We start from the raw sequence: 24,886 nt of genomic DNA, 5'->3' as shown, positions 1-24,886 counted from the left end.
AGTAAAATTCAGAGTGTACTACTACCAAGTCACTGTGTATTGACTGCACAGTAAACTATGCCTAGCACCAAGTGAGAAAGACAATAAGAAACTGGAGTGTTGCAGATTACTCCAACAAGCCATCATCTACATCACAGCCTTCTTTTGTCTGAGAACTTCAGCTGACCAGCTTGAATCAATACTTTAAAGCATTTTCTCATGACTACAAAGCTGTATGAAAGACAAGTAAATAGTCTGCAAAGCATTAACCAGTAAGTAGGTACTCACATTTGACACTGGAGACTGTTTTTGAAGCTGTTCACTACCAGGAATGATGTAGTGTTCCCTAGCTAAACAATTCTTAGGAATGCATGTGGCAAGGAATAAAAACATTTAAGAAAGGTGAAATACTGAAAAGAGATTGCTCTGAATAAGTATGTACTGGTAAAAAATGCAACACTTATTAGTAGCAAGCTTCTCCAATGACACCTTGTAGAACAGTTACCTACAGTTATTAGAATTTGACCCCAAAAATGTGATGAAATGCTTAATTGCTACTTAAAGAAGCAATTAGTATAAAGGTACAAGAAGTTTCCAAGAAGCACCAACACATGGCGACACTCAGCAAAGTTTAGGGGGCAGGTGGGAACTTGTTTCTCAATGCCTAAACACGTTACCCTTAATAAATAAAGATATCCTTAAAAACGCAGCAAATTCAAACACAGGATTCTAATGGCTGCTGAGCAAGGAATGTGTTTTCCTGGAAAGCAAGACACATTTTGAGTAATACTTTAACCAAACAAACAAACAGACACCCCAACCACAACCCAACTCACCAAACCCCAAACCACGCCATCCGAAATCTACCAAAGGAACAGCAGTTCAGAGAACTGGGATGTTAGTCTCAGAGAGCAAAAAGAAATCCACTGCTCAAAACCAACCAACCAAAGAGTGTACAACTAGGGATAGGGTACACAAGAGAGACCCCTAAAATATCATGTCATAAACACCTGCTGCAATGTGCAAAACCATTACTGACTGGGCTAGGACTACTTCACTTAGAGAAGAAAAGATGCAGCATTTTAAGGTTCCTATAAAAGGCACAAGGGGTAGGTATTTAAGGTGGGTCCACATAAAACAAACAAGATACAGTCTATGAGGCTTGCACACCCTGAAAAAAAAACTAAAATAACTCACTTGTATTCACCACTTTACAAAACAATGACACTGAAGACCTATGCCAAAACTCTTTACCTCAAACTAAAGACTATGCAAGTAATTGTTCTCAAAAACCACAGTTATAAAGATTTCTACTGTTCCTGAAACTCACTTCTCAACCTTCCAAGACCACCTCACATGAAAGGATGTGCTGTGAAAGTTCCTAGGATGTCACAAGTGACTTCAGGTGTGAAGAACACAATTTCATCTTCTCCTGCTGCTCCAGAAACAAAGATCTTTAATTTTCTTGACTTACTTTAATAATCCATAATATTAACCAGAAGAATTACAATCTTTTTTCTACAAAAATATGGTGATCACCATTACTAGTTCAAAACTGTAAACAGAAATCCAACTCTGTTCAAAGTTTCCTGTGGCCTTTCTTATTAACTGCAAAACAAGCTAAAAGCTTAGTTATCATTCTTCTGAATTCCTCTAGGAGTATTACAAATCAATGCCAGATTTTTATACTAGTAGCAAACCGCAGAGGACAGTGGTGTTGGCTGATAAAAATATCTTCCTCTGCCTCAAAAAAATGCTCTTCAAACCACTACATTTTTTCCAGTGCAGGAAATTCTTCTGGTTTCCAAACTGAATAATATTTACACCTGAACATCTATTCCAACCTGATAAATCAATTTTCTCTCATTACTATTATTTCGACCATACTTTTACAGGCACGTGTCTCAGTTTGATCTCCAAAAGGTCTGAACTTACTTAAACAAAAAAAAAAAAAAAAAAAAAACAAAAAAAAAAAACAAGTCGCAAGTTAGGACAGGTCTAGTTTATTTAGGATGACACCCCATCTGTCCGTCGCTTGGGACGCCGCCCTGCCCCGATGCCCCGAGCGCCGCGCGGTCCGTCCGGCAGGCGCTGCCGCCCGCGGCGGAGGGAGCGCGCTCGGGCCCGGCCCGCACGGGGAGCCCGGGCACGGCCGGAGAGCGCCCGCCAGCAGAGCAGCACCGGGGCTGCGCCCGCGCCCCCAGCGGCGGCTCCGCTGCGGCCGCGCCCCCCGTCCCCGCTCACCTCGGCGGCCGGAATGTTCACCACACCTGTCGACCTCCTCTTCTCCCTCAGCTTTCTCTTCTCGATCTGCCCCTTCCCCTTCCTGGCGCTGGGGCCCGAGCTCTTTCCCTTGGCGGCCAGCTTCTCCTCGCCCTCGGGGGAGCCCGGTGCGGCGGCGGGCTCGGCCCCGCGGCTGCCGGCGAGCGGCGGCGGCTCCTTGGAGGGGGCGCCGCGGCCCAGGGCGGCGCTGGCGAGGCTGACGCAGTTCAGCGCCCCGCCGGCGGGGGGCGCCGCGCGCTCGGGGGGCAGGTTACTGTTGTTGTTCAGCTCGGTGGAGGGGCCGCCCCCCGCAGGACGGGGCTCCCCGCCGCCCGGTGCGCCCGGGGCCGGCGGTGCCTGCTTCGCCCGCATCTTCTCCCGCTTGGCTTTCCATTCCTCCAGAAAGTCCGTGGTGCTACCCCCGGCGCTGCGGTAGCCGCCAGTCGCCATGTTCCCAGCGGGCTGGACGGCGAGAGCGCCACACCAGCACCGCTGCCGCCGCCCGCCCCGAGGCGGCTCTGCTGCCGCCCGGAGAGGAGAGGTCCCGGCGGGTCGGGCGGGAGAGACGGGGGCGGGAGAGTCGGGGGCGGGGAGAGAGGCTCGGAGAAGCACAAACACCCTGGAGAGAAACAAAGAGGGGACGTGAGCCGTCCCGCCGCACTGCCCATCCCCGTCCCGCCGCCCTGCGAACTCCCCGGGAAGCCCCCGGCCCCAGGGGACGGGTCTCCATCACCGCCCGCCCTCGCACGCTCGGCTCCCACGGCTCAGAAAGCGGTGCCCGGCCCCGGCGCGGCGCCCCTCGCTCCCCGGGGCTCCCCTCACCCCTCGGCGCGGGGCCGCCCGGCAGCACCCGCCTCTCCTCCGCCCGCCCGCCCGCTGCGGCCACGACGGCCGCGCAGCGCCGTCCCTCGCCCCGGGCCATCGGGTACCATCCCCTGAAGCCGGTGCCATCCCCCCGCCGCCCGCTTGCCTGCCCGGGGAGCCGCGTTCCCGCGCGCAGCAGGGCGGGGCGAGCGCGGCCGGCGCTCACCTCCCGCCCGGCGCGGCCGCGGCTCGGGCGCTGCACAGCGCCGGCGGCACCAGGTGAGCGGCACCGCCTCCCGCCGTCCCGGAAGGAGCGGCGCGGCCCCGAGCCTTCCCGAGCTCCCTCCCCTTTCCCCATCGCGGCGCGGACACAGCCGAAGCCAGGGCGGAAACTGCCGAGATGGCCCCGACAATGGGGTGAGGGCGGGCAGGCCCCGCCCGGCCCGGTACGTGCCGCGACCCGATCGCCCCGGCTGCCGGCCCGCAGCGGTGCCCCGGCACCTGCCCCGGGCAGCGCCGGCGCGGGAGCGGACACGGACCTCGGCGCTCCCGTCCCGACGAGCGGCAGGGACGGAGAGGAGATGCCCGGGCCGGGACGACGCCGGCGGGGCCGCACTCCGCTTCCCCGGCGGCTTTAACGGACGGCGGGCGGGGGCCGCCGGAGCCCCGCCAGGAGGGGCCGGAGAAGGCGGTCTGGTGTCACACCCCTCCGCGGGGGCTTCCCCAAACCCGCCCCGCACCTGCCGCGAAGGCTCGGCCGAAGGGCCCCGACGTGCGGCCGCCTCCCGCGGGGCAGGTGCCGGGCTCGGCCCTGGGGCGGAGCGGCTCCCGGCACCGCCGGCCGCTGTCACCGCCGGCCAGCCCAGAGCCGCGCGGAGCCCGGCGCCGTCGGCCGCGGCTTCGCTGCCATCGGGAACACGACGGGACGGGAGCGGCCGCTTGGCCTCGGAGCGCGGTGCCGCCGCTGAGCCCTGCAGCGGGGCCGGGGCACGGTGGGAAAGTGCCCGAGGTCAGAGGCTCCCGCAGCAGCAGAATGACTTCCTCTGGCCGCGCCGGTGCTGGGCAGGCTGCTGCTAGCCGGGTGGAAGTTCACTCCCGCGGGCGGAAGGTTGGGAAAGATCCTGTGTTTTCCTGACGTTACAAGAAGCCAGGATTCAAGGGGTTTCCGCCAGTCATGCCGCAAAGACTTGACAGAGGTCTCGTTTTAGAAATAATAACAGCCCTCACTGGAAACCTGACTGGGTTAAATGTTAAAAAAAACGAACGTGGAGGGACCGTGGTGGAAGCATGTGCTATCTGTTGAACAGCTTGTGTAGGTGATAAGATGGGTAAACCTGCACGGAAAACTCAGCTTTTTTGTTTGTTTGTTTGCCCGAACTCGCTATGTCTTAGTAGCGCCCTGGAAATGGATCGTGGTACTTTTGAAAATCACAACTGTCAATAGGCTTGTGGCTTGCTTAGTCGTGCTGTGTAAGTGGTATGTTGAGGGAAGGGAACATATCGGTGCCACCTTTCCAGCTGGCTCAGGACAAGATATAAGCTTACATCAGTCAGAGGAAATCCATATAACCTGGGCTCACCTAGCTGAGAACACATGATCACCTTTTCTCCTCTTTTCAGATTCAGTCCTGAATTTGTCCACCTAGTTAATAAAATTCAGTAGTACTTCAGAATATAGACTTTGCAGGGATTTTTGGTTTCTTTTTACAGAAAAAAAATATATATAGGTGTGAGGGATAAAAAATATCTAGCAAAATGGAGCTCCAAGTATCTGCTGCTAGGCTCTCTGCACTATGTAAATAACAGGATTAGTCCATGTAGCCACTTGTGCCTTAAATAAGCCTCTACCTCGTTCTCTTTCACAGCAGTGGGCACAGTCTTACCCTGCCAACCTTCTCTGCCCTTCTGGTGATCATTCATTTACTTGGACTTTTCTCTGAACTCATATCTGATTTCTGCTCTGGTTTGGATTTAGGGGTGTTTCTGGTGTGGTGGTTGGTGTTTAAATGTTCATATATGTGGAAGTTAAGGTGCAGTTTCATTACTGCAGAGGAAATCTCTTATCTTTCAGGCCAAGGGAAAATCCCCAAACCAGCTAGTTGTTCAGTGTTGGGTTGGAAAGCTGTAAATAGGCAGAAAAATAGATGGTAAAAACATAGTTCTGCACTAGTGCTACTCTTCACTACTCAGCAGTACGAAATAAGTAAAGCTGGTCCCAAAAGAAGTTCTGACTAAGCACTCTCCCAAAGGAAAAAATCTTACCTGCACACTCATATGTAGAGTTTTAAAATTAGACAAGTACTCGATTGTATTTCTAGAAAACATAATCTAGAGAAAGGATTTCTGATAGGAGTTCTTGTCTCTCCTATCAGGTAATTTTTTTTCCATTTATACAATGAAGAGCTTTTCTTGAGAGAATCATGTAACTGTAACACCCTCATTATTACACACCATGAGCAGCACAGCTGGCCAAATATTAGCAAAAAAGTCATATTAGAAAGTTGTCACTTACAGCATGTTGTGTATATTGAGAAATATAACAATGTATTTTAGTTCTTAGGACACCCTCGTTTCTCTGCTGCCCCTTGAACCCCTCTCTCTGTGGCAATCTGTAGCAGCTAGCAAGGCTTAGCTGTGCCTGCCCTGCTTCACATCCCATGTGTCCACCTTTCTTATGTGTAGGAGCTGACATGTCCAGGCTTTAGCTGCATCTACCTCTGCTGTTGGATTTTTTTTTCTCTCTACTCTAAAAAGCATTGCAAGGTTTGGGTGGGGGTGGGTGGGTGTTGTTTGGGTTTTTTGGTGGTTTTTGTTTTGTTTTGTTTTGTTTTGTTTTTTGTGCCAAAAAGGCTTTGTTTGCTTTATAGTCTGTTATAAATTAACAGAAGTACAGAAGTTATGTTGTGGTGAGTGAGGTTGGGCTTATGTGCCCAATACAAAAATGCTGACTGTCAGATGTTTGCATCTCAATAAGGTTGTCTGTGCTGGAGAGCTTTCAGGGATAAAGTCCCAAATAGTTTAAGTATCACGCTGCATGTTTTCCTCTGCCACAAGGGAGAACAGCTTAATAGCTTGCAAACATTTTTAGAACAACACTTTTCTCTTTTCTTACAAAGGGAAAAAAAAATCCTCAGGATATTCTTAAGTCCTAGAAATACAATTCATTTTACTAGCTATGTTTTAAACTGGAGTAATGATAAGGGTCCTTAAGCCTTAAGATATTGGTTTTTATATGTTCTGGAATGAGATTCTTCCCTAGAGGTAAAATTACCACCAGGATTGGGTAGGATGATCTTGGTCTCCTTTGCCATGGAAAAAAATACTTCATTTTTTAATTTAGAGTAAAACCCATGATTCATTCTTAAAATCACAAGGAAATGAAGTGCCTTTTGGGGTTGGGCACTTCAAAGCTGCCTTCTTTGTAAAGGGTTGCAAACTGCTTGAGATGGTCATAATTTCTTCTAGAGATTAAACCAAATTATCCAACTTTGTTAACATTCTGAGTTCAAGTTTATCTGAGCCATAATCTTTTCTGAAGTGGCAATTTTCAAGGACTGGAAAATAAAAGAGAGAACATAAAAACATATTAATGGCTGAGAAAATTAAGGATAACATCCAAATTCCTTCCCAATGTCTGTTTACTTGTTACCATCATGCTCTGAGCTTGGCAAACATTTGTTATATACACTCTTGTTCTGCAGTGAAACATTCCCTCCATCTCACCCTCCTCAGCATCTCTCCCCAAAGTCTCTGTTGAGTTTACTGTGTTCACCTGCCTGATTCTCAAACACACTCTTCCTTCTGCTCCAGACTTTACTTTGCCTCTCCTATTACTTGAATTTCCATGAAACTCTTCCACTTAGTGCACCTGTCTACTGCTTCCCATACTGGATCCCCTTTGAAGTTCATTCACTCAGCATTCTTCATCTTTCTTCTCCCAGTCCAAACTTTTACAGGCACACACTTGCTCTACTTGCTTTATTGCTCATGCCTTATTAAGCATGTAATTGTTATTTTTTAGCTTGCTCTAGTGCTGTTCCACTAAACTTTCTCTCTCTGTTGCTTTAAATTTTACCTGCTGGATAACCCTCACTCACTGTACCCTAACTAACACATCTACCTACTTATTTCTGCACTATCTCTCCAGAAATGCTGTTGCTTAAAATTGCTGTGACTCTGAAATCTTACGGCCATCTTTTTGTAGCAACATCTCTTCTTTTTATCCATGAAATTTCAAAAAACTCTTTAAACCTTTCACATTAAATCTCTGGCTGTATCTTCTATCTAATCTTCCTGTAAATTCCCTGCGTATGTTCCATGACATTTCTAATGTCAAATCCCACCTGAAAGTAAAATAGTCCTCAGGCATATACTCCTCTTTTTCAACCTTTTATTCCTAATAGTCTTGGGTGTTTTTGTCTAAAGGCAGGTGAGCTGCTATCCCTTTCAATTAAATACCACCTTCTGCTACTTCTGAGCTATGCACACTGTTTTGAGAGGCTTAGCTTATCATCAGGGATTCTCCATTTCCTCAACTGTTCTTGCAGAAATTGATTAAATCATTCTCTTTTTCCCCCTCGCTACAGATTGGGGCCATAGCGCTAACTTGCTGGCTAGGTTTTCCTCTCTAAGGTTCTAACAACACATTATGTTCTAGTTGGTGTAGTCAGTGGTTTAAATGGATTGCTTTCTTACAGTTTGTGTCTGCAAACTTGTACAAATCTGACAAGCCTGCTTTTAATGAAATGCCAGTTTTATCCTATTTGCTGTGCTACTGAGGTGGAAGCTTAAACCCTTTAAGTGCTAGGGTCCGATTTGAAATTTTGTGTATAAATAAAACAGAACTTTGTGAAATAGCTGGATTTATCAGGAGGCATCTGCATTCAAGATCAGTCCTAGAGTGCATCCTCTAGTCTTGTTTCTGTATGTGTTTTACCAGTCTTGAACTCTGCTATCATTTGACAAAAAAAGCTATATAGTTTCTTTGAACTAGTTTGGTTTCACAGACAAACTAGTATTGTTTCTTGCAGCAAAGTTTATTCATCTGTCTGATGGAAGGATGCAGTGTCAAAAGTCAAAAAAACAAACTAACAGAAGTTTGCTTGATTTTTTTTTAAGTATTTCATCTTACAGTATGAAAAATTAATGCAGAGATTGCCATCTGTCTCCAGCTGGCAGTTGTTGGATAAGAATGACAGTGGGGATGGGAATGGATTCGGTGTCTGTGCAGATGACTTCAAAAGTGTGATGAGAATGTTTTCTGCCACAGTTACCAGTCTGACTCTGTCAGAATTCTGTTGCTGCTGCTCATGTCCTGCACCAGGAGGGTATAGAGCAATGGCTTGGTTTGTCTTAACCTCCTTGCTATTTGTGGTTCAGCCAGCATAGTTTTGACAGAGTTTATTGAGCAACTGTGGTACCTCTTTTTTTCATCCAAACAGGTACTTGGAGGGTCAGATTTGAACAGTGAACCAGGTGAGTATGCCCTAGAGCAACTTGTTGAGGAATAGGGAAAAACAGACACAGAGTTAAAATGTTAAACAGTGAGGTATGAGGAGGTAGAGAAAAAGCTGATGCTGATGAGCCTCACAGTGCTTGGGAAAGGAGGGGAAAAGGTGGATGCTGTAAGGCGGCCTGTAAGTGTGACTGGGGACTAGTTTGCCAAAGGCAATTCCCCTGATGGCAGATCAGTAGGGCCAGAATATGATCACCATACAAAAGGAGCACTTTTTAAAAAAGCTTTTCCCTGCTATGAAGGAGCCTAGGGAGCATCTTGCAGCAGAGCTCTTCACTATGACAGATCCATCAAAATCAAAGAATTGGCAAGAAACACAACAAATTGAGAAGGTGAAAAACAACAAATTGACAAAGTGAATGGCAGTGATAAAGTAGCAGATGGAATTCAGTGTAGGTAGGCATAAAGTGACTTGTATTGGGACAGGTTTTCTAATGCACAATACCACCTAGAGATAGTTGAGCAGCACAGAGTCTGTTGAACTAAAATGCTCCTTCAGAATGCCTGTGCTTCCTTGCCATAAGAATACCAGGGAGCATAACACAGAGCCATTGGATTTAGCCATTTGCTGGTTTATTAGTCCAGCTCCAGACTTGCCCTTTTGGGAACAAACAGAGATGCTTTGCTCTCTTTGTATTCCTTCACAAGAGAGAGCTCTCTAGTCTTAAAGGATGTGAGCCAGCCTTGGGTGTTTTCTAGGGCCTGTCCTTGTGCCACATTGTCCTCTAGAGTCCTGATTTATTGGGCATACCCTAAATGTGCAGCTGGCCTGCCACCATCTTCATTAGTGGAGAGGCTGCCAGGTTACCCCACTGCTGTGCCATGTAAGATATTGTCTATCACCTTGGTGATAAAGAGCTGACTCTACCTCTCCATGTGACAGAAATAATATCATAGGTGTAAACTACCTTATAAGATAACCTTATCTTTGTTTCTTTTTATGATATTTCCAGCACCTATGGAGCCTACTCATTCTTTTTAAAGACAGCACCCTGTGACCATATGCTTGTTTTAGTTTTAGGTAGTTCTGCAGAAACAGGGAGTTGGATGCAATGATCCTATGTGTCCCTTCCAACTCAAGGTACTTCTGTGACCTCTATGCAGCTAGCTCATAAGTTTAAAACATTGTTAAACAGATTTTTGGTCTGAACCGAAGAGAATTCTGTTCCTGTCTTTCTGTATCTCCAAATGTAAGCAGGCAAATGAATAATTAGAAACCAAATCCAGTGGTTCCTGGCTCACTGTCAGTCTGTGTCTTGTTGGTACTGGTTACAATTCATAATCCTTCAGGGCTGTTGTATTGCGGTTTTGGGGTTTTTTGTTTTTTAATTAACAGCATTCTAACTCTCAAGAACTATTTTGATTTTTTGACAAACCAATACAAATTTACAGTAAAAATTAATTAGGCCTCTTGATTGTCACTGTCTACTTCTTGATTGAACTTGATTATACCTCATCCTTTTGATCTAACCTCGTTCAAGTGATGAGTTGCACGCAGTAGCAAAGTGCAGTGAGCACAAAACTATGCCCCAAAAGAATCATAGTTAAGGCTGAAGGATCTCCTCAGAGAGCTGACTAAGAAGCTTGGCCTTTGCTGAAATGCAGTAGGTGATGCATGCAGAATTTAGTGTGATGGCTTTTTACAATGCTTTGTTTGAGCTATCCCTTCATTTGGAGATTATTTTTCTCCTGCAGCACAATATTTCTAGGGCCTACTGTGCTTCATATGAGACCATAATGAAGTTGCCTTGGAAAAAGAATCAGGCAGATATTTCAGGAATTTAGTACTAGTTATTAGTAGCAATCATCTGGAAGTATCCAAAGCAAACACAAACAACAATCAAGCAATGGCAGTGACGTGTCAGTGAGTGTAAGCAGAGGAGGGGGAAGCACTTTGGAGAGTTTAGAGTGACTGTGTATGAAACCAGACTACAAAGGAAGCAAATAGCTTAAAGAACATAAATAAAATATGCATCCTATTGTTAACATTTTGTTGATATTTTATATTACAATTTTTATTTCAATGATACATGGCCATGCTATAAACATTTAGGATAAAAGTTTGAGACTGTGAAAATTGGAACAAAATCTATGTGCCATTGTAATGATTTTATATAAACAAATGTAGACGTCCTTAAAAACAAATGTTGTGATTTGCTTATAATACAGGATTTGCTGTTTCAAGATGACAAGCTTTAAGTACATATTAAAAAGAAGTTTTATGTTCAAAAGTTACTTGAGAGAAGACAAGCTGCATGCTTCAGCAAACCCACAGCCAATGCTCAATTTATTTATTGCCCAGCATTAGGACCCAACAGGCATCCCCTTATGGGTTTGCTTTATTGTAAGACACTCAAAATGAGATGAAGGAAAACTAGGAAATAGTGAATTATGCCTGCAAACACCTTGATGGGTTGAAAATAAGAGAGAAGTGTAAGACCTTTCACTCTGGAAACTGTTTAGAGGAATGGAGCCTATGAAAAATAGTGCTGATTCCTGAAGAGGGAATAACAGGATTGAGTGGGAACAGGTGACTTTTAGGAGTGGGCTTAGTTTATGGTAAAACCACCCCCTTGCATTACAGATAACCAAGGGTAGGTAGGAACTCATTGGTTGGGTAGAGACATTCCTGCTGGGCAAAGATTAGATTATCAGTGAAAAAAAAAATCCAATGGTCAGGAAAAGATTAATGGGGTCTTTGAAACCATTAGGGATCTAAGAAGCTCAGGATAAGGCAGTGTGAGGAAAGGGGAGTGGGAGGTGAGGAACAGAGGCTGAGGAGAGCGCGCAGTGTTGGGGCTGCTGCACTTGTGGAGTGAGGAATTGGGACAGCAGAAAATTCAGCTGAAGACAGAACTGGGGAGCAATGAGCTCTGGAAGATGTAACCATGATGAGGTCTGCAGGGGAGTGAAACAGGAGAAAGAAGTGGCAAATGAGCAGAAAGTGCACAAAGCAAGCAGAAGGAGGGAGGGTGGTCTGAGGGGCCACAAATAGGCAGCAAGTACAAGAAGGACTGAATGGGGGTGCTGGGATTTGAATGTCCAAAGGGGAGTTTTCATGGTCGGGGTGGCACTCAGGAGCAACTGAGAAAACTGACAGCTGAGGTGAGGAGATGGAGGAGAGGCTGCTCTTTCCAGCAGCTGTGGCATGTCGGTAAGCTTGTAGTGACTTGTTGGTAAAATATGAAGGAGTTCTTGCACTCAGTGCCTGCATGTAGAAATCCTGAGTGCCACTCCCCATACAAAGGGAAATTAGTGCTCAAAGTCCCGGGGGAAGTGACTTCGGGGGTCTTTTATGGCTATCTCCAGGGATAGCAGGGAATGTAATTAGACTTCAAAGCCCTCTCTTGCACAGAAAATAATTTTAGATGGTGGCTTGGAAATAGGGCAGAACCCCATCCATGCAGAACTGAGCAGAAAAGGCTGAGGAGGTCAGAAAGATGTAAGTGCCCAGGGTGTACTGCACCAGAGAAGGGACTGAAGGAAGAACTACAAGGACCTCACAGCGTACAGAGCTCTCTGGTCACACAGCCAAGCAGCATATAGATGACACTCAAAGGGGGCTGAGCAAGAAGGAGTTAACCAGTGTTTCGGCATTTCAGCCAAGTGCAGTGCTGCTATGAACCGCTGATTTGACAGCTTTTGATATGGAGGATTACTTTTTTTGCTGTCCCTCTTCTCTGTAGCAGAGCTGTCCCGTGGTGCCTGGTGTCTCTGTTCGCAGCCTGTCTCTTCACCCAGGACGGGAGCGCTCACTGTGCAGGGGTGCCTGCCCGCACTCACACGGATCCCTCCCCTCAGCCCCACTGGCCAGCCCTCCTTGGTTACAGCTTCTGCCTCCTGAGGGATGGATTTCATCTCACCAGCCGAGCCAAGCGCACTTTGCCGTTCCCAGGGTGTCAAGCTCCCTTCGCAGGCTTTCAGTATAAGATATTTAAAAGTAGTCCTTGCCGTCTTCAGACTAACCTAGTGCGTTTCTGGTATCGATGAATTTGAGATTGCGGCTCTCTGCCACGCTTTATCGGTCATACTAGACCTGGCTCAGTTTACATCAGAGGCAGAGTTTCCTCCAGGCACGGTCGTTTGAGCCATTCCTACGCACGGGTGTCGAGGGCAAAGCGGGAGGGACAGGTGCAGAAGCCGTGCTGCACTCCCAGACCGACGGGGAGCGGGCTCAGGCTCTGCCCGTGCCCGGCTGCGGGGCCAGAGCTGGCCGGCACGGCGGGAGCCCGGGAGCAGCCCCGGGGAGCCCCGAGGGAGCAGCCCGGGGGAAGCGAAGCCGTCTGGTGCCACCTCCCGGCTACGCCGGCCCCAGCGGCCCTGCCGCGCTCGGAGCTCCTCCACGGGCTGAAACTGATCTCGGGGTCATTATTTCTAGGCAGAAACCGGTAAAGTAATATTAGCGCTTCAGGAGTATCGTTTCTGCTCCTTCCCCCTTGTACTTCTGAGCTGTGCCTTTTTAATGCACATAAAGAAGCATCATACAATCCTGTAGTGAAAGCTCTCTTATTTTCATAAAGCACAGAGAGTGGCTGTGGCTGCACTACTGGGCAATTACTTAACATAATGCATTGCCAATAGCCATGGGTTAAGTGGGAGGAAAGAACTTAGTCTAATTTGGTGCTTTTCATACAGCTGAAATTAGAGCTGAGCTGCTAACAGCTGAAGAATCACCCCCACTATCTGCAGTTGATGTAAATGTGGATTTTGACTTTTCATTAAATCTTTCTGGGCAGTGACTGGACTGTGTGGCAAGATGTGTATATTGTGTAATTTTGTGTAAATGTGTATTTTGTACCAGCTGATGTAAAAACTCACGCTTTTTTGTCAGACGTGGGGTGTAGGCCCAAGTAACCACATTTAGCAGAAGCTTCATTTTAGCTGCAATGTAGCAATTCCCTCAGAGCAGGTCTATCTTTTGTGGAATTAGAGACATCATTAAAATGTGTATCTAAGCAGCCACAAACAAGGGCAAGGACTGTTTTCTGCCCGGGGAGAGATGAAGGCAGGGGGAGGTGCAGCAGCCAGCCCTGCTGGGGTCCCACCCCAGGCAGTGCAGCAGGCACTGCTTTGCTCAAAGAGCAATTCAGCCCAGTGAGTCTCTGCTCCAAGGACTCTGTGGAGCAATGGGGGAGCACAGGAAGATGGTACCAAATAAATAAATAAATAGCTTCTTTCCTACCACCCACCATACTTGATTGTGTTTTTTTTCTTTCTTCTCCTGCAAATAAAGCAAAGGGAAAAGACCACACCAGAAGATGAATTGCACTGTATTGGCTAACTATTCCTGCTAAGCTTGAATAGGTTTGCAAAACAGACGTGTAGAACCCAAGCAAGAAGGGTGAAATAATTAGAGTTGGAATGTGGGGCTTTTGTCCCTGCTGTAATTGTCCCTGGGCCAGATGAGAAACATTAGACATCCAACAGGTGATGTTTTCAGATGAAAGAACTGAACAGTTCCTCCTTTCTCTAAAGGCTACATACTTTTCCTATCTAATCAGTGATACAAAATGGGGAGGTGCTGACACAAGCAGGAATAGCCGATTACCTCATCAGTATGGCAGCAGGTCTCCCTTTAAAGTGAGCAATTAATTGTGAGTTTGGGAGGTTTTGTTTTGCTTTTTAATTCTGTCTTCAGTGCAGGAACCTGCAGTCACCTGTCACGTAAGTTCTAGTCTTATTTTATATCTACATTGAGGCTGAGCAAAATATTATTTGCTACTAGTCTCTAACCAGCTCCACTGCTGCTCCTGCAATCAAAACAAATGTAAAGTAAGTAACTCCAGTTGCCAGCATTTTTTCACTCATGTGGCTTTGATTTAAGAACTTAAGGAAGCTGAATCACCACAGCTAAATGTAACAATGTGTACATAACCATGAATAGCAAGAGCTTCTTCTGAAAAACTTAAGAGCATTTCTTCTGTTCCCTAGCAGACAGACTGGCTATCCCTATGTGGGAAAAAACTGTAATTTCACAGAGGTGACCAGTAGAGCTGCCACAGAACTGTTCAAAAGAACCTTTAAAGCAAGTGGGAAAGCAACCCCCTACAATGCACTGACATGTTCTTCTGTCTCTTTCAAAGTACCCTCCCCCCAAAACTGCGTAATGGCTGTGGAGTTTGTTTTGTTGGGTTTTTAAAATGTGTATTGTATAGTGAATTTGTGTTATGCTTTGCTTTAACAGTCCTCTGGATTGTAACTGCCAATACATTTCATCTATAAAACATTATTAATCCCCCAGTTGCACAATTAAAGCACCGTCATTAACTACTGGCCACACTGTACCATGTCAAGTTAGAGAAACTGAAGCTACTACTAAAAGGTGAAGAGTGACTTCAAGTGTAACTAAAAATGAGTTGCTTACACTTCCCATGCTGCACAGGCTTGAGGCCTCAGCTGCCAAGAGCCCTTGCCCACTCTTCGTTCTAGGGAGGCCCAGCCTGGAGCTTCCCAGGATCCACAGCTGCACCACATTTCAGCATGGCAGATTTGGCCGCCTCCATTTACACTTCTGTCACAAGATCACAAGCAACAGGGCAGAGACAAAAGAGTGCATGTTCCTTTCTTGAGGAGCTGGTGTGCTACTGAGATGAGTAATACCTCAAGATGATCATAAAAGAACAGTAAAGTGCCAGCTGTGGGAAGTCAAGACACTTCCAGGATCACCAGATCAAGTCAATGTAATGATGATTTCATACTCAATTTAGAAATAAATTAATATCTCCTTTGAACAGTATTATGAGCCAGCAGTGAGCCATAACTCATACTGTTGGCTGCACTGGACATTTCTCTGTTCAGGAGTTTGGATGAGATGGGGCCTGGCCTTGAACTCTTGACTTGAGGCCAATTTTGTTCTGATGTCACCACGCAAACCATTCGTTTTCTGACATGGTCCTGCCTTTCCTAGTCTGACATCATGGCATACTTTTTCCTCACTCCCTGCCCTTTTTTGGTGTAATTTCCTTTCTACCATAATATTTTGGCATTATATCATCACTCTTGACTATAAACCTCACGGTTATGCCAGCTAACAGGAGTAGAAGCCTTCTCAGATGGAGTCCATTTGTGTCTGATAGAGGTGAAATAATTAAGATTTCTCCCTCAGCACAAATCTCCTAAGGCAGGTATCTTCAGAAACCCAAAAGCATGTCTTTTTCCTTGTCTAAAACATACATGAGTAACTACTCTTCCTAAAATAGAAATGAGAGGACCCTTGTATAGCAATCCAATTGCTCTTATGGCAGCAGAGGAACAGTGGCTAGGAATACTGGACAGGTAAGTTTATCACCAGTTCAATGTTCATGTGAGCACAATCCAAGTTTAGCTAGGACAGTATTTCTGAATGAGTGAATCCTGAGATTCACATTTTATACTTGGTGCTGAGTAAACAAATGCATTGACCTACATGCTGTGAATTGAAACTGTGCTTTTGGGGATCTGGCCAGGAAACAGCAATAAAACAGTATGAAGTAGGAATTAGGAAGGCTCAGAGGAAATTGTTGACAAGGGAGACAAGGAGGACAAGAAATGAAATTCCAGCTCCTGAGTTTTTTCTTCTAGATAACTGCTATTGTTTGGAGCCATAAAGGTCAGGCAGCCCTTATGCAGCCATGCTTCCTGCACTCTCCTCCCACTCAAGTGTCCTGCACTCAATTCCTCCTCCTCAGGTTATGGCTCCCTCCACGGCTGGAGCTGGTTCTGGGCAGGTCCTTTGCCTCTTCACTCTCGACACCAGCTACTTCCATGCCTCTGTGTTTGACATTAATTCTGGGCACAGAGATCCCTCTCCATACTGTGACAAGTCCCCTGAAAATCTAAGTTGCTGGTCTGAATTACCATTTAAGGCATTAGTCATTTAAGGAAGCTTGTCTGGGTCACCAGCCAGCAATAATATGCTTCTTACATGCAAACAGTCTCCTAAATAAAAAAACAGTCTTCCATGACCCATTTTTCTTTCTGTTGTAGCTGGATTTTCTGGGGATATAATGGATCTTGAACACAATCAGGAACAATAAGACAATGACACAAGTTTAGCAATTGCTTTGTGAGATTAGGTTAATATCACATAAAAAATGGTTCTCAGATTCTGCACACAGACAGGTTTATGTAAAATATATAAACATTTGTCCAAGTTGTTACAGATTGCATAAATATGGCATTTTTACTGTTGCATTTACAGATGTGCATGTACAATGATGTGCAAATAATCACAATCTGATTACAATCTTTGAAAGGTACTTGAACCTTGCATCCAAGTAACGCAATGAATGAAAAATGCCCACCAAAGAATTTAAATAGCAAACTTATAACATGGTTTAAATTCATAACAAATTTCAATGTCTTATCAGTAAAACTTTCACACATTTAAAATATTTTGTATTCAGTTTATTTGTATATGTCAAAATACATTTTTTTTCCAAAATAGTGGGTTTTGCAACTAGTTTCATGCAGATACAAGGTCTGCTCAGTACTACCAATAAAATCAATATAGCACAGTAGCCATTCATTTTTTAGATATAAAGAATAAATAACCTAAATATAAAACACTAAAATATTAGAAACACGTATTTAATCATCCACAGGCACCCAAACTTTACCAAATATAATCCAGAATATGCCTAACTGTCTTGTAACAGAACTCAATATGTTGCAGCCATTCAATTCTTTATGTTAGCATAAGACAATGGAAGTCCCTATGGTTCAGACCCACCTCTCATACAGATCAATTACAATAAGATATCTCAAACTATCCATGTACCTTTAAAATCAAAAATCCTGAGCTTGGTAGTAAGAGCATAACCTTACATCTTCAAAAAACCAATCAACAGAGAGAGGACATCATGTCTTCCTTACCAAAACATATCCCACCCCTGTAAAGCTAACCCTCCCTCCCCCCCAAGTAGGCAGTAGGACACAACCTTTTTAAATGAAGGGGTACAAATTCACATTTAATATAGTATACAATATAATCCATAATACAATAGCTACTACAAGCTTTACAATGTACAATTTGTTTTAATGGCTGATCTGTTCAGTGGTTTTAGGCAATAAACTATGTGCCAATAGGATGTCATATTTTGAATGGTTTAGTGAAAATATAAAAGCTGTTCCTAACAAAAACGATCTTCACTTAAGTACTTTTTTGTTTTTAAAGGCCACTGAAATGTATAAAATGGTCTGACACGGTGTTATCAAATTGGATGCCTTCTTACATGGCAACAACAGTGCATATAAACATTATTGTGAGTGTAATGGGTTATGCTTTTCAAATGATTTAGTACATTACTTTGGCTAGCACAACAGTTTTGGACAGCACTCAGATAAATACAGGTATGTGAAATGTAGTGAAGCAGTTATATTTATGCATTTTTTTATTATGGTGAACACTATCAAATGAAAAAAAATGGGACAAAAAGATAATAAAGTTTTTATATAGTTTAGACCTTTTGTAAAGATAGGGCTCCATACAATGTACAATGTCTAAATTCTTTATACCATAAAAATTAACGAACTTTGTTAAACACACTATTCTGGATAGCCTAATTTGCATTAACAGACATTTGCAATAGGGAAATATATTCAAGCATGCCACGTGGTGGTCTGAAAAATCAAACCAGTACACATTTATATATACAGCATCACTCAGTACCTGCTCAAATGAATGTGACGATTACAGGATCTAACATCTTTCACTACAAACTTCTTTTTTTTTCTTTTTTTTTTAAAGTGACCAATAAAGGCAGAAAACAGGACTCTTAAAATATTTCTAGTTTCAACTGACTTTTAAAGCATTTTGTATAGGAAGTAAATGCATATTGCACAAACAGTGAAAGCAAATGTTCCACCAAACATCTCTGTTCCAGGTGGTTGGACAATACAATTCTAGTTAGCTACACAAATTATGTAATTTAAAAGGGTGTGTGGTCTCTGCAAATGGTAAAGCTGTGAAAACACTGTACAAGAAAATCTGGTACACAAAAAATTAGAAGGGAAAAAAAAAAATCCAAACTTAAATCTTAAAGAAAAACTGAGTATAGGAAAAAATGGGAATTGTGGCACAACAAAAATGTTATTGAGTAACTGTCATCTGTGAGAGCTGAAAGCTTTTGTTGATGTAAAGTGTTTATGTACAACTAAGGCTTACTGGTTAAATATCTGAGGCGTATCTGGCCTTGAATACTTTCCTTATTATGCTGTGGCTGTAAACAAGATTTCTCAGTCATTTTATCTTCTCAGCAGCTGCATTTTAACAGAAACAATGATCTTGATACAAAAAAACACACAGGTAAGAGGGTGTTTGGCAGGATATCTGAAAATGACAGTCTCCGAAGGATCTTCCCACACTTCCAGTGACTGCCATACCATGGTCCACTGGAGTTATTAGTGATGTGCAATACCGTTACTTGCTGCTGTAGTAAACCTTTTATTTGGAAAGTTTGCTTATAACTCTGATCAAGGCCCCATTTTCATCTTTTAGCCTCTGGTTGTCTGCCTTCAGGTCTGGTAGCATCTACGAAAAATGAAACAGGGTGGTTATTTGCTGCTACACCCCAAGTAAAACCAGCAAGACTAGACAAGGACTGTGAGTAAAAATCTTTATTCAGCTTAATTATCTTGGCAGTTCTCACACTTCATATCAGCAGTTCAGAAAAATATCCCCTTTTAGAGCATGATACATTTTAAGGGTTAGAGATTAGAAGTTTTCATTTGCTTGGACTAGATGCACTAAAACTCAGTGGTGCAGATGACCAGCCTCTGACAAAAGCATTTATAGTAGCATGAGGAAAGTAATGAAATACTTCAAATTCCAGGGGGGAGGAAGGGGGGCAGAGGGAAATTAACTACCAACAATTTAAAGAGGCTTGTCTATACTGCACTTGCAGAGTTTCAAAAAAACATGCTGTGGCTAAGCATCTCTACCACTGTGCCCTTGGATGATTTCATCCTGATCAGATACAGGGTGATTCAGCTTGTTAGCTCATAGCATTAATCCTCCAACCACTTCCAAAGTCATGTTGAAGCACACATCCTGTAATTTGAGATCATGTCCCTGAATAGCATAGTTCACACAAGATCAGATCACTGAAACAGATCACAGCAACACCAGGCTACACACTCAGGCAGACAGGTTAGGGATCGGCAAGTTACGGCTGCCAAAGGAGATAGGTGACACACAAGCACAAAAGCTGCAAGGCAGAAGCCAAATGAGGTGAGAGTTGGACAGGATCAGATAGGAAAGGAGGACAAGTCAGGGCACAGAAGTTGATACTGGGAGAATTCAGCTTCCAGAGAAACCAGAAATTATCTCAGTAGTTCTCTGTACCTACATGCACACACTGATAACAAACGACCTATCACACTCACAGCTATTTACCCCTATGGATTCTAGCAGGGGTTTCACACAGGAGGTAACACCTATTCCTGCACAGTGGCTACTCAGTAACCTCAAGTGCAAGTGTATGCAGGAAGTTCAGCTACCAACCTACCTAACACCTGTTACCCTCTTCTTCATTATTTTTTTGGCACTATTTATTTTCATTTTATTTAAGCAAAAATATACTTTCAATCCCATTATATTCAGAATATTATAATGGAATAGAAAGAACTAGGAAGTTTAAAAATGCAGGGTCAGTTAACTGTGCACTAGAGGTTTCATTTCTACATCTCCTGTCCACACTCACTTCACTGAACTGCAGACTCTTTCAAAGTGAATCTACTGAGCTTGTAGATCTCCCTGTAGTTTATTTCCCTGCAAATACCAAAGTATGTGAAAGGAAGTTGACAGGAGATCATAAGAAGAAAAAAGGTGGTTTCTACAATTAGAGTAGTCAAAAATCATTCAGGTATCCTTGATTCCAACTCTGTTTTATGGATGAGCCGAGGGAAAGCCACTGAAGTTGAGCTCTTTAGAGTCACAGTGAAGCTTTCATTATAGCCAAGTGAGAGCTGTGCTCTGAACAAAAAGAGCTGTAAAATGCTGATTACTTTCAAAAACTATGTAAATATGTTTGAAATTGGGCAACATGAGTGATCATTTTGCAATTGTCAAGCATTATTGTTAAAGTCTAAGCTGTAAAAAATAACTACTGTTGTCCAAGACAGGGATCTTATCAGACAACATGCATGTGTCTGCACACAATGGAACAGCCATTTGTTCAGGCAAACCAACCAAAAGCTTTTCTTCCTCCTTTCCATTCTGCCACAGATTTCATACCAAAGGTACTGGGTGAAACCACAACAACCCTCATCTAGCCATGCACAGGGAATCAAGGGAGTCTGGTTTTGTACTGGTTAAATAGGTACCTTGAGTAGCATTGTGTATGCATTCCAATGAAACCTCAAAGTAAACCCAGGAATGTCACAGTCCTCTTTCAACTTACTGAGCAGAGAGGGAGGTGCAGCCCACAATGGTTAATTACATAGAGACAGACCCACAGAGAGGTAGATTTTCTGGTGAACTACTTTTAACAAAATCCACTGTTCAAAATTAGAGCTTTAACATAATCCAGTACCATTATATATCTGCAAATCTCTGTAGGTAGATTTTAACCCTGATTCAATTAATAGGTAGAATAGGTCTTAAGGAAATACTCTCTTTTGTTGTGAGTCTACTAGAGCATAGGGGAAGACTTGTAGGAGACAAAAGGGTTATATGACAAGATAAAATGGTATTGAGTTGCACTAGGAGATGTTTATATTGCATAGTAGGAAAAATTTCTTCACCAAGATGGCTGTCAAGCAAAACTGCTCAGGGAAGTGGTGGAGTCACTATCCCTGACAGTATTTAAAAGATGTGTAGATGTGGCACACAGGGCATGGTTTAGGGGTCGTTGGACTGGGGTACTGGTTGGACTTGATGATTTTGGAGGTCTTTTCCAATCTAAATAATTCTACAGTTCTGTCAATAGCAGGAGATTCATCAGGAAGCATAAGAACATGTAACTTAAAATACTTACACTTCTCATCTATACTAATCCCCACATACTTTAAACAAATCTCTTGGAGCAGTGCATTTCTATGGGTACTCAAACTTCTCGTGAGGTGACATCATACACGTTTAATGTCAAGAGGGAGGAAAAAAGGCCTTTGTAGCAAATTCAATAAAATTACAGTAACACACTGCACTTTGAATTCCAATTTGCTTCTCACTAAAATAGCAAAGTATCTTCCTGTGATAAGATTCGATTAAAAATGCACTGTTTTGTCTGTCTGTATCATGACTAGCTAGTAACTTTGCAGTATTATAATTTAGCAAATCATGATTCAATAATCATCTGACATATGTGGAGCCATCTCAGATCTGTAAAGTAATAATCAAGTCTGTGTGTGCTGGAGGATTTACCAGTTTGTACACACAAAACAACTTGGTTAATAACGATTACAAAAAGCTCATGAACTGCTCAAGTACCTGCTCAGATTACTCAGGCACACTGCTATTGTTAACCTACCACCATACTGTCAAGGCTCCTGATGTGTGTCCACTGCTTCTCTTTTGCTGGTCAGGCTACTCAAGCTCCACAACCACCTGCCATTGAAAACTCCTGCTATGGAGAGGAATACTGAATGGTTTTCTGTGGTTAACACCCCAAATGGCTTACCATGGTTAAAGGAATGCCAGTGCTAGCAAAAAAAAAAAAGACAGTATGGATGTGTAGATGTGGACAGTAGTCATTAGATTAGCTCAGCTGTGTTGAAAAACCACATTGTTTGCTGAGGCTGGTGTAAGATGGACAGCCCTAAAGGGACTGCTCTGCCTCCTCATGCAGCAGTGTGCTCCCGCTGCTTTCTGCACAGTTAATTTAGTGATCCAACAATACTGGGGTGAGATGGATCGACTAGTATTATGAACAAAGGGATTTGTTTTCAGCCAGGTCAGCGAGCTGACTTCACTTCCTCAGCAAGGGTTAACACAAGGGAGCATTGTGGAGTACAGGGCCTGGATGAGGAACACCACATCCTAATGTTAGTCCAATTCCAGAAAGACACCAAGCAAAAGGATAAACCTCTTCATTTCAGGCCTCTTAGTGGGGAAAACCCGAGATCAGATTCTGAGCAGAATGCACACTCATCGCGTTCTTTCCAAGTGGGAAGAGGGGTAGATGAAAGGAAGCAGTTTAGCAAGAGTCACTGTGCAGAAGGCTGGTTTGTTTTTTTCAACTACACATCTTAAAAGCTCACTGTAAACTCCAGCCTAGACACTTGTTATATTTAAGAGGAAAAAAGGCATATAGATTTGGTGTAGAATGAAACCCCATTTTATCTTTATGTAAGTTTTGAACCTTCCATGGGTTTCTGTAACATCCCTGAAATAACACTAAGAACAACAGACTAGCATTGTTTTCCAAGGTGAAACTCAAAGCAGTTCATACTCTTATCAGAAGGGATCTGAACCAATCTGACACACTAGGCAGAGTTTGTTTTGTATCTGTGATTTTACAGTTCATGCACTGTAGGGCTCTCATCCACACTGGGATGCCTATATGTATAGCAATATAAATCAATGATCTTAACTCTGTGCTAGAACAGCATGTTTTAAATTGTTTATGTAAAAATAAGGATTGGCAAGACCCAAATGGGAAGTTAAAGTGAAAACAGTAATCACCTTGAAATTCCAATACATTTCTGAAAAAACAATACTTTGGTCCCCTCTGAAACACTGAAATACAGAAATGTAAGAAAAATAGTTGCTAATGCAGCCATTCAGGAATGCGCAGTATTGAAACCGGTTCTCAAACACTCTTTTTTTGTTAAGATTAAACTTTTACCAACTCTATGCACTTAAACCAAACTGCAGAAAGAAAGCTCAAATCTGAATTTCAATTTGTTAGAAACTAGAGGCAAATCTGTTTGAGCATTTACACAAACATCAAAACAAGAGACTGACTTTAGTGTATCCTCATGCAAACCCAAATCCTTTCAGTTGTTGCCAAGATTTTAACATGTCAAAGGTCTCCTAGATCCTTGCCAATTTATTTTCAAGGACAAGCTTCAGTGCTAGCAGGGGCAATACCACACCACTCCATCTGCAATACCTCCAGCTTGTACACTGGGCACCATGCTTTAGCTGTAGCCACACCTCCAGAACCGAGCAACACTGAGTCAGTCTCTGACACACAAGTGTTAATAGTAAAATTCTGCCCAAGCACAAACTGAATGCCAACACCTGCCTGGCTAAACAAAGGAGAAGGAAGAAATTACAAGTCCACAGAGCGCAGTTGCCTACAGGACCCTGACAACTTGGCAAGCACTCGGGTCAAGGCCCTATTCTCAGTCACCAGTCGCTCATTTATGTGTTTCAAAGATTGAATCTGCTTTATTTGTTGCAGCTTCTGCAGGAATCAAAGAAATAGGAGTGAAAATGAGAAAAAAATCCACATGTATATTAGATGAGCAGAACTGAAAGAAAACTTAGAAGAACCAGTCCTGTTTAAAGTAAATAAGCTGCTGTGAAAGGAAAGCATCAAAGAAGTGGCACATTCTTGAAAAGCAATCTAAGTACCAGTAGTGATTAGTCACAGCTTTCCAAAACAGTTCAGGATGCATTAACAATGAGAGCTATTCCTGGAATTCTTCACTTAACATCCTAATTGCACAAACTGAATCTCCTATTCAAAACCCTGTACATAATGACATAATGACGTTTAACAGATACTTTTAAACAACTTTGCAACAAACTATGGAAAGAATATTTAATCTTTAATTAAAAACTTTCACTACTTGCTTATTGAAAGCAAACTTTTGGAAAAAGCAATATATCCATATTCTCTATTTTTATAAGAAGCCCTGCTTTCCCTAGAAGCTCACATCCTGTCTTTTATTCTTAGGCAAACCATTATTTTCCTCTATCATAGTTTGTTTTTTCTGTATTTCACTTCTGAAGACCGTTCAAGGAATCACAGACCTTGTATCCTGCCTTACAGCAAACTATCTTGGTCTGAATCCAAGGGAGCCAGAGGCATCACAGTTGCTGTTCTGCCTGTCAGCTTCAATTACTTCAACAGAACTTGGTGCATGTATTTTAATGAAAAGTATTTGGAAGTTTATGCCATTTCCAATCACCAGAGGGAGCTCAAAAATGAGCTTAAAAGGAAACTTCTTATTAAGCAGTACAAATTTGACAAATATCAAATGTGAAAATAATGGTATTTTCACATTCCACTTAAATTCTATGAATTTTGTAGGCCATATCCAATTTTTATACAAAAGGACATAATAGAAAATAAGCCCACCCAAATTCTCACCCTTCTTAATGATATCAGAGGGTTTAACATTGATAAAGACTGGCTAAAAAATGCAAACAGAAATGTAATTTATTTTAAAAAGACT

The 24,886-nt window shown here is 43.4% G+C and overlaps 2 protein-coding genes across 4 annotated transcripts in view; both read right to left on the bottom strand.

The window, feature by feature from the left end:
* Nucleotides 1-3,345, bottom strand: part of PAWR (pro-apoptotic WT1 regulator) — a 72,730-nt gene extending 69,385 nt beyond the window's left edge. Inside the window, exons 1-2 of the mRNA XM_071423363.1 lie at nt 3,272-3,345; nt 2,224-2,860 (exon numbers count right to left, since the gene is read on the bottom strand). Coding sequence (XP_071279464.1) covers nt 2,224-2,691 — 468 coding nt within the window. The 5' untranslated portion in view covers nt 2,692-2,860; nt 3,272-3,345. The remainder of the gene's footprint in view (nt 1-2,223; nt 2,861-3,271) is intronic.
* Nucleotides 3,346-16,930: 13,585 nt separating this feature from the next.
* PPP1R12A (protein phosphatase 1 regulatory subunit 12A) overlaps nt 16,931-24,886 on the bottom strand; it is a 112,385-nt gene continuing 104,429 nt past the window's right edge. For all 3 annotated transcript variants that reach the window (XM_071423359.1, XM_071423360.1, XM_071423357.1), the window contains one exon: nt 16,931-19,070. In XM_071423359.1, the coding sequence (XP_071279460.1) occupies nt 18,984-19,070 (87 nt within the window). In that variant the 3' untranslated portion in view covers nt 16,931-18,983. The remainder of the gene's footprint in view (nt 19,071-24,886) is intronic.

The sequence above is a fragment of the Agelaius tricolor genome, unplaced genomic scaffold (genome assembly GCF_023055355.1).
Source record: "Agelaius tricolor isolate 1412-34295 unplaced genomic scaffold, bAgeTri1.0.p SCAF_3, whole genome shotgun sequence".
NCBI classification, from domain to species: Eukaryota; Metazoa; Chordata; class Aves; order Passeriformes; family Icteridae; genus Agelaius; species Agelaius tricolor.
The sequence above is the reverse complement of the archived record's forward strand: the minus strand, read 5'-3'. Positions and strand labels throughout refer to the sequence as shown.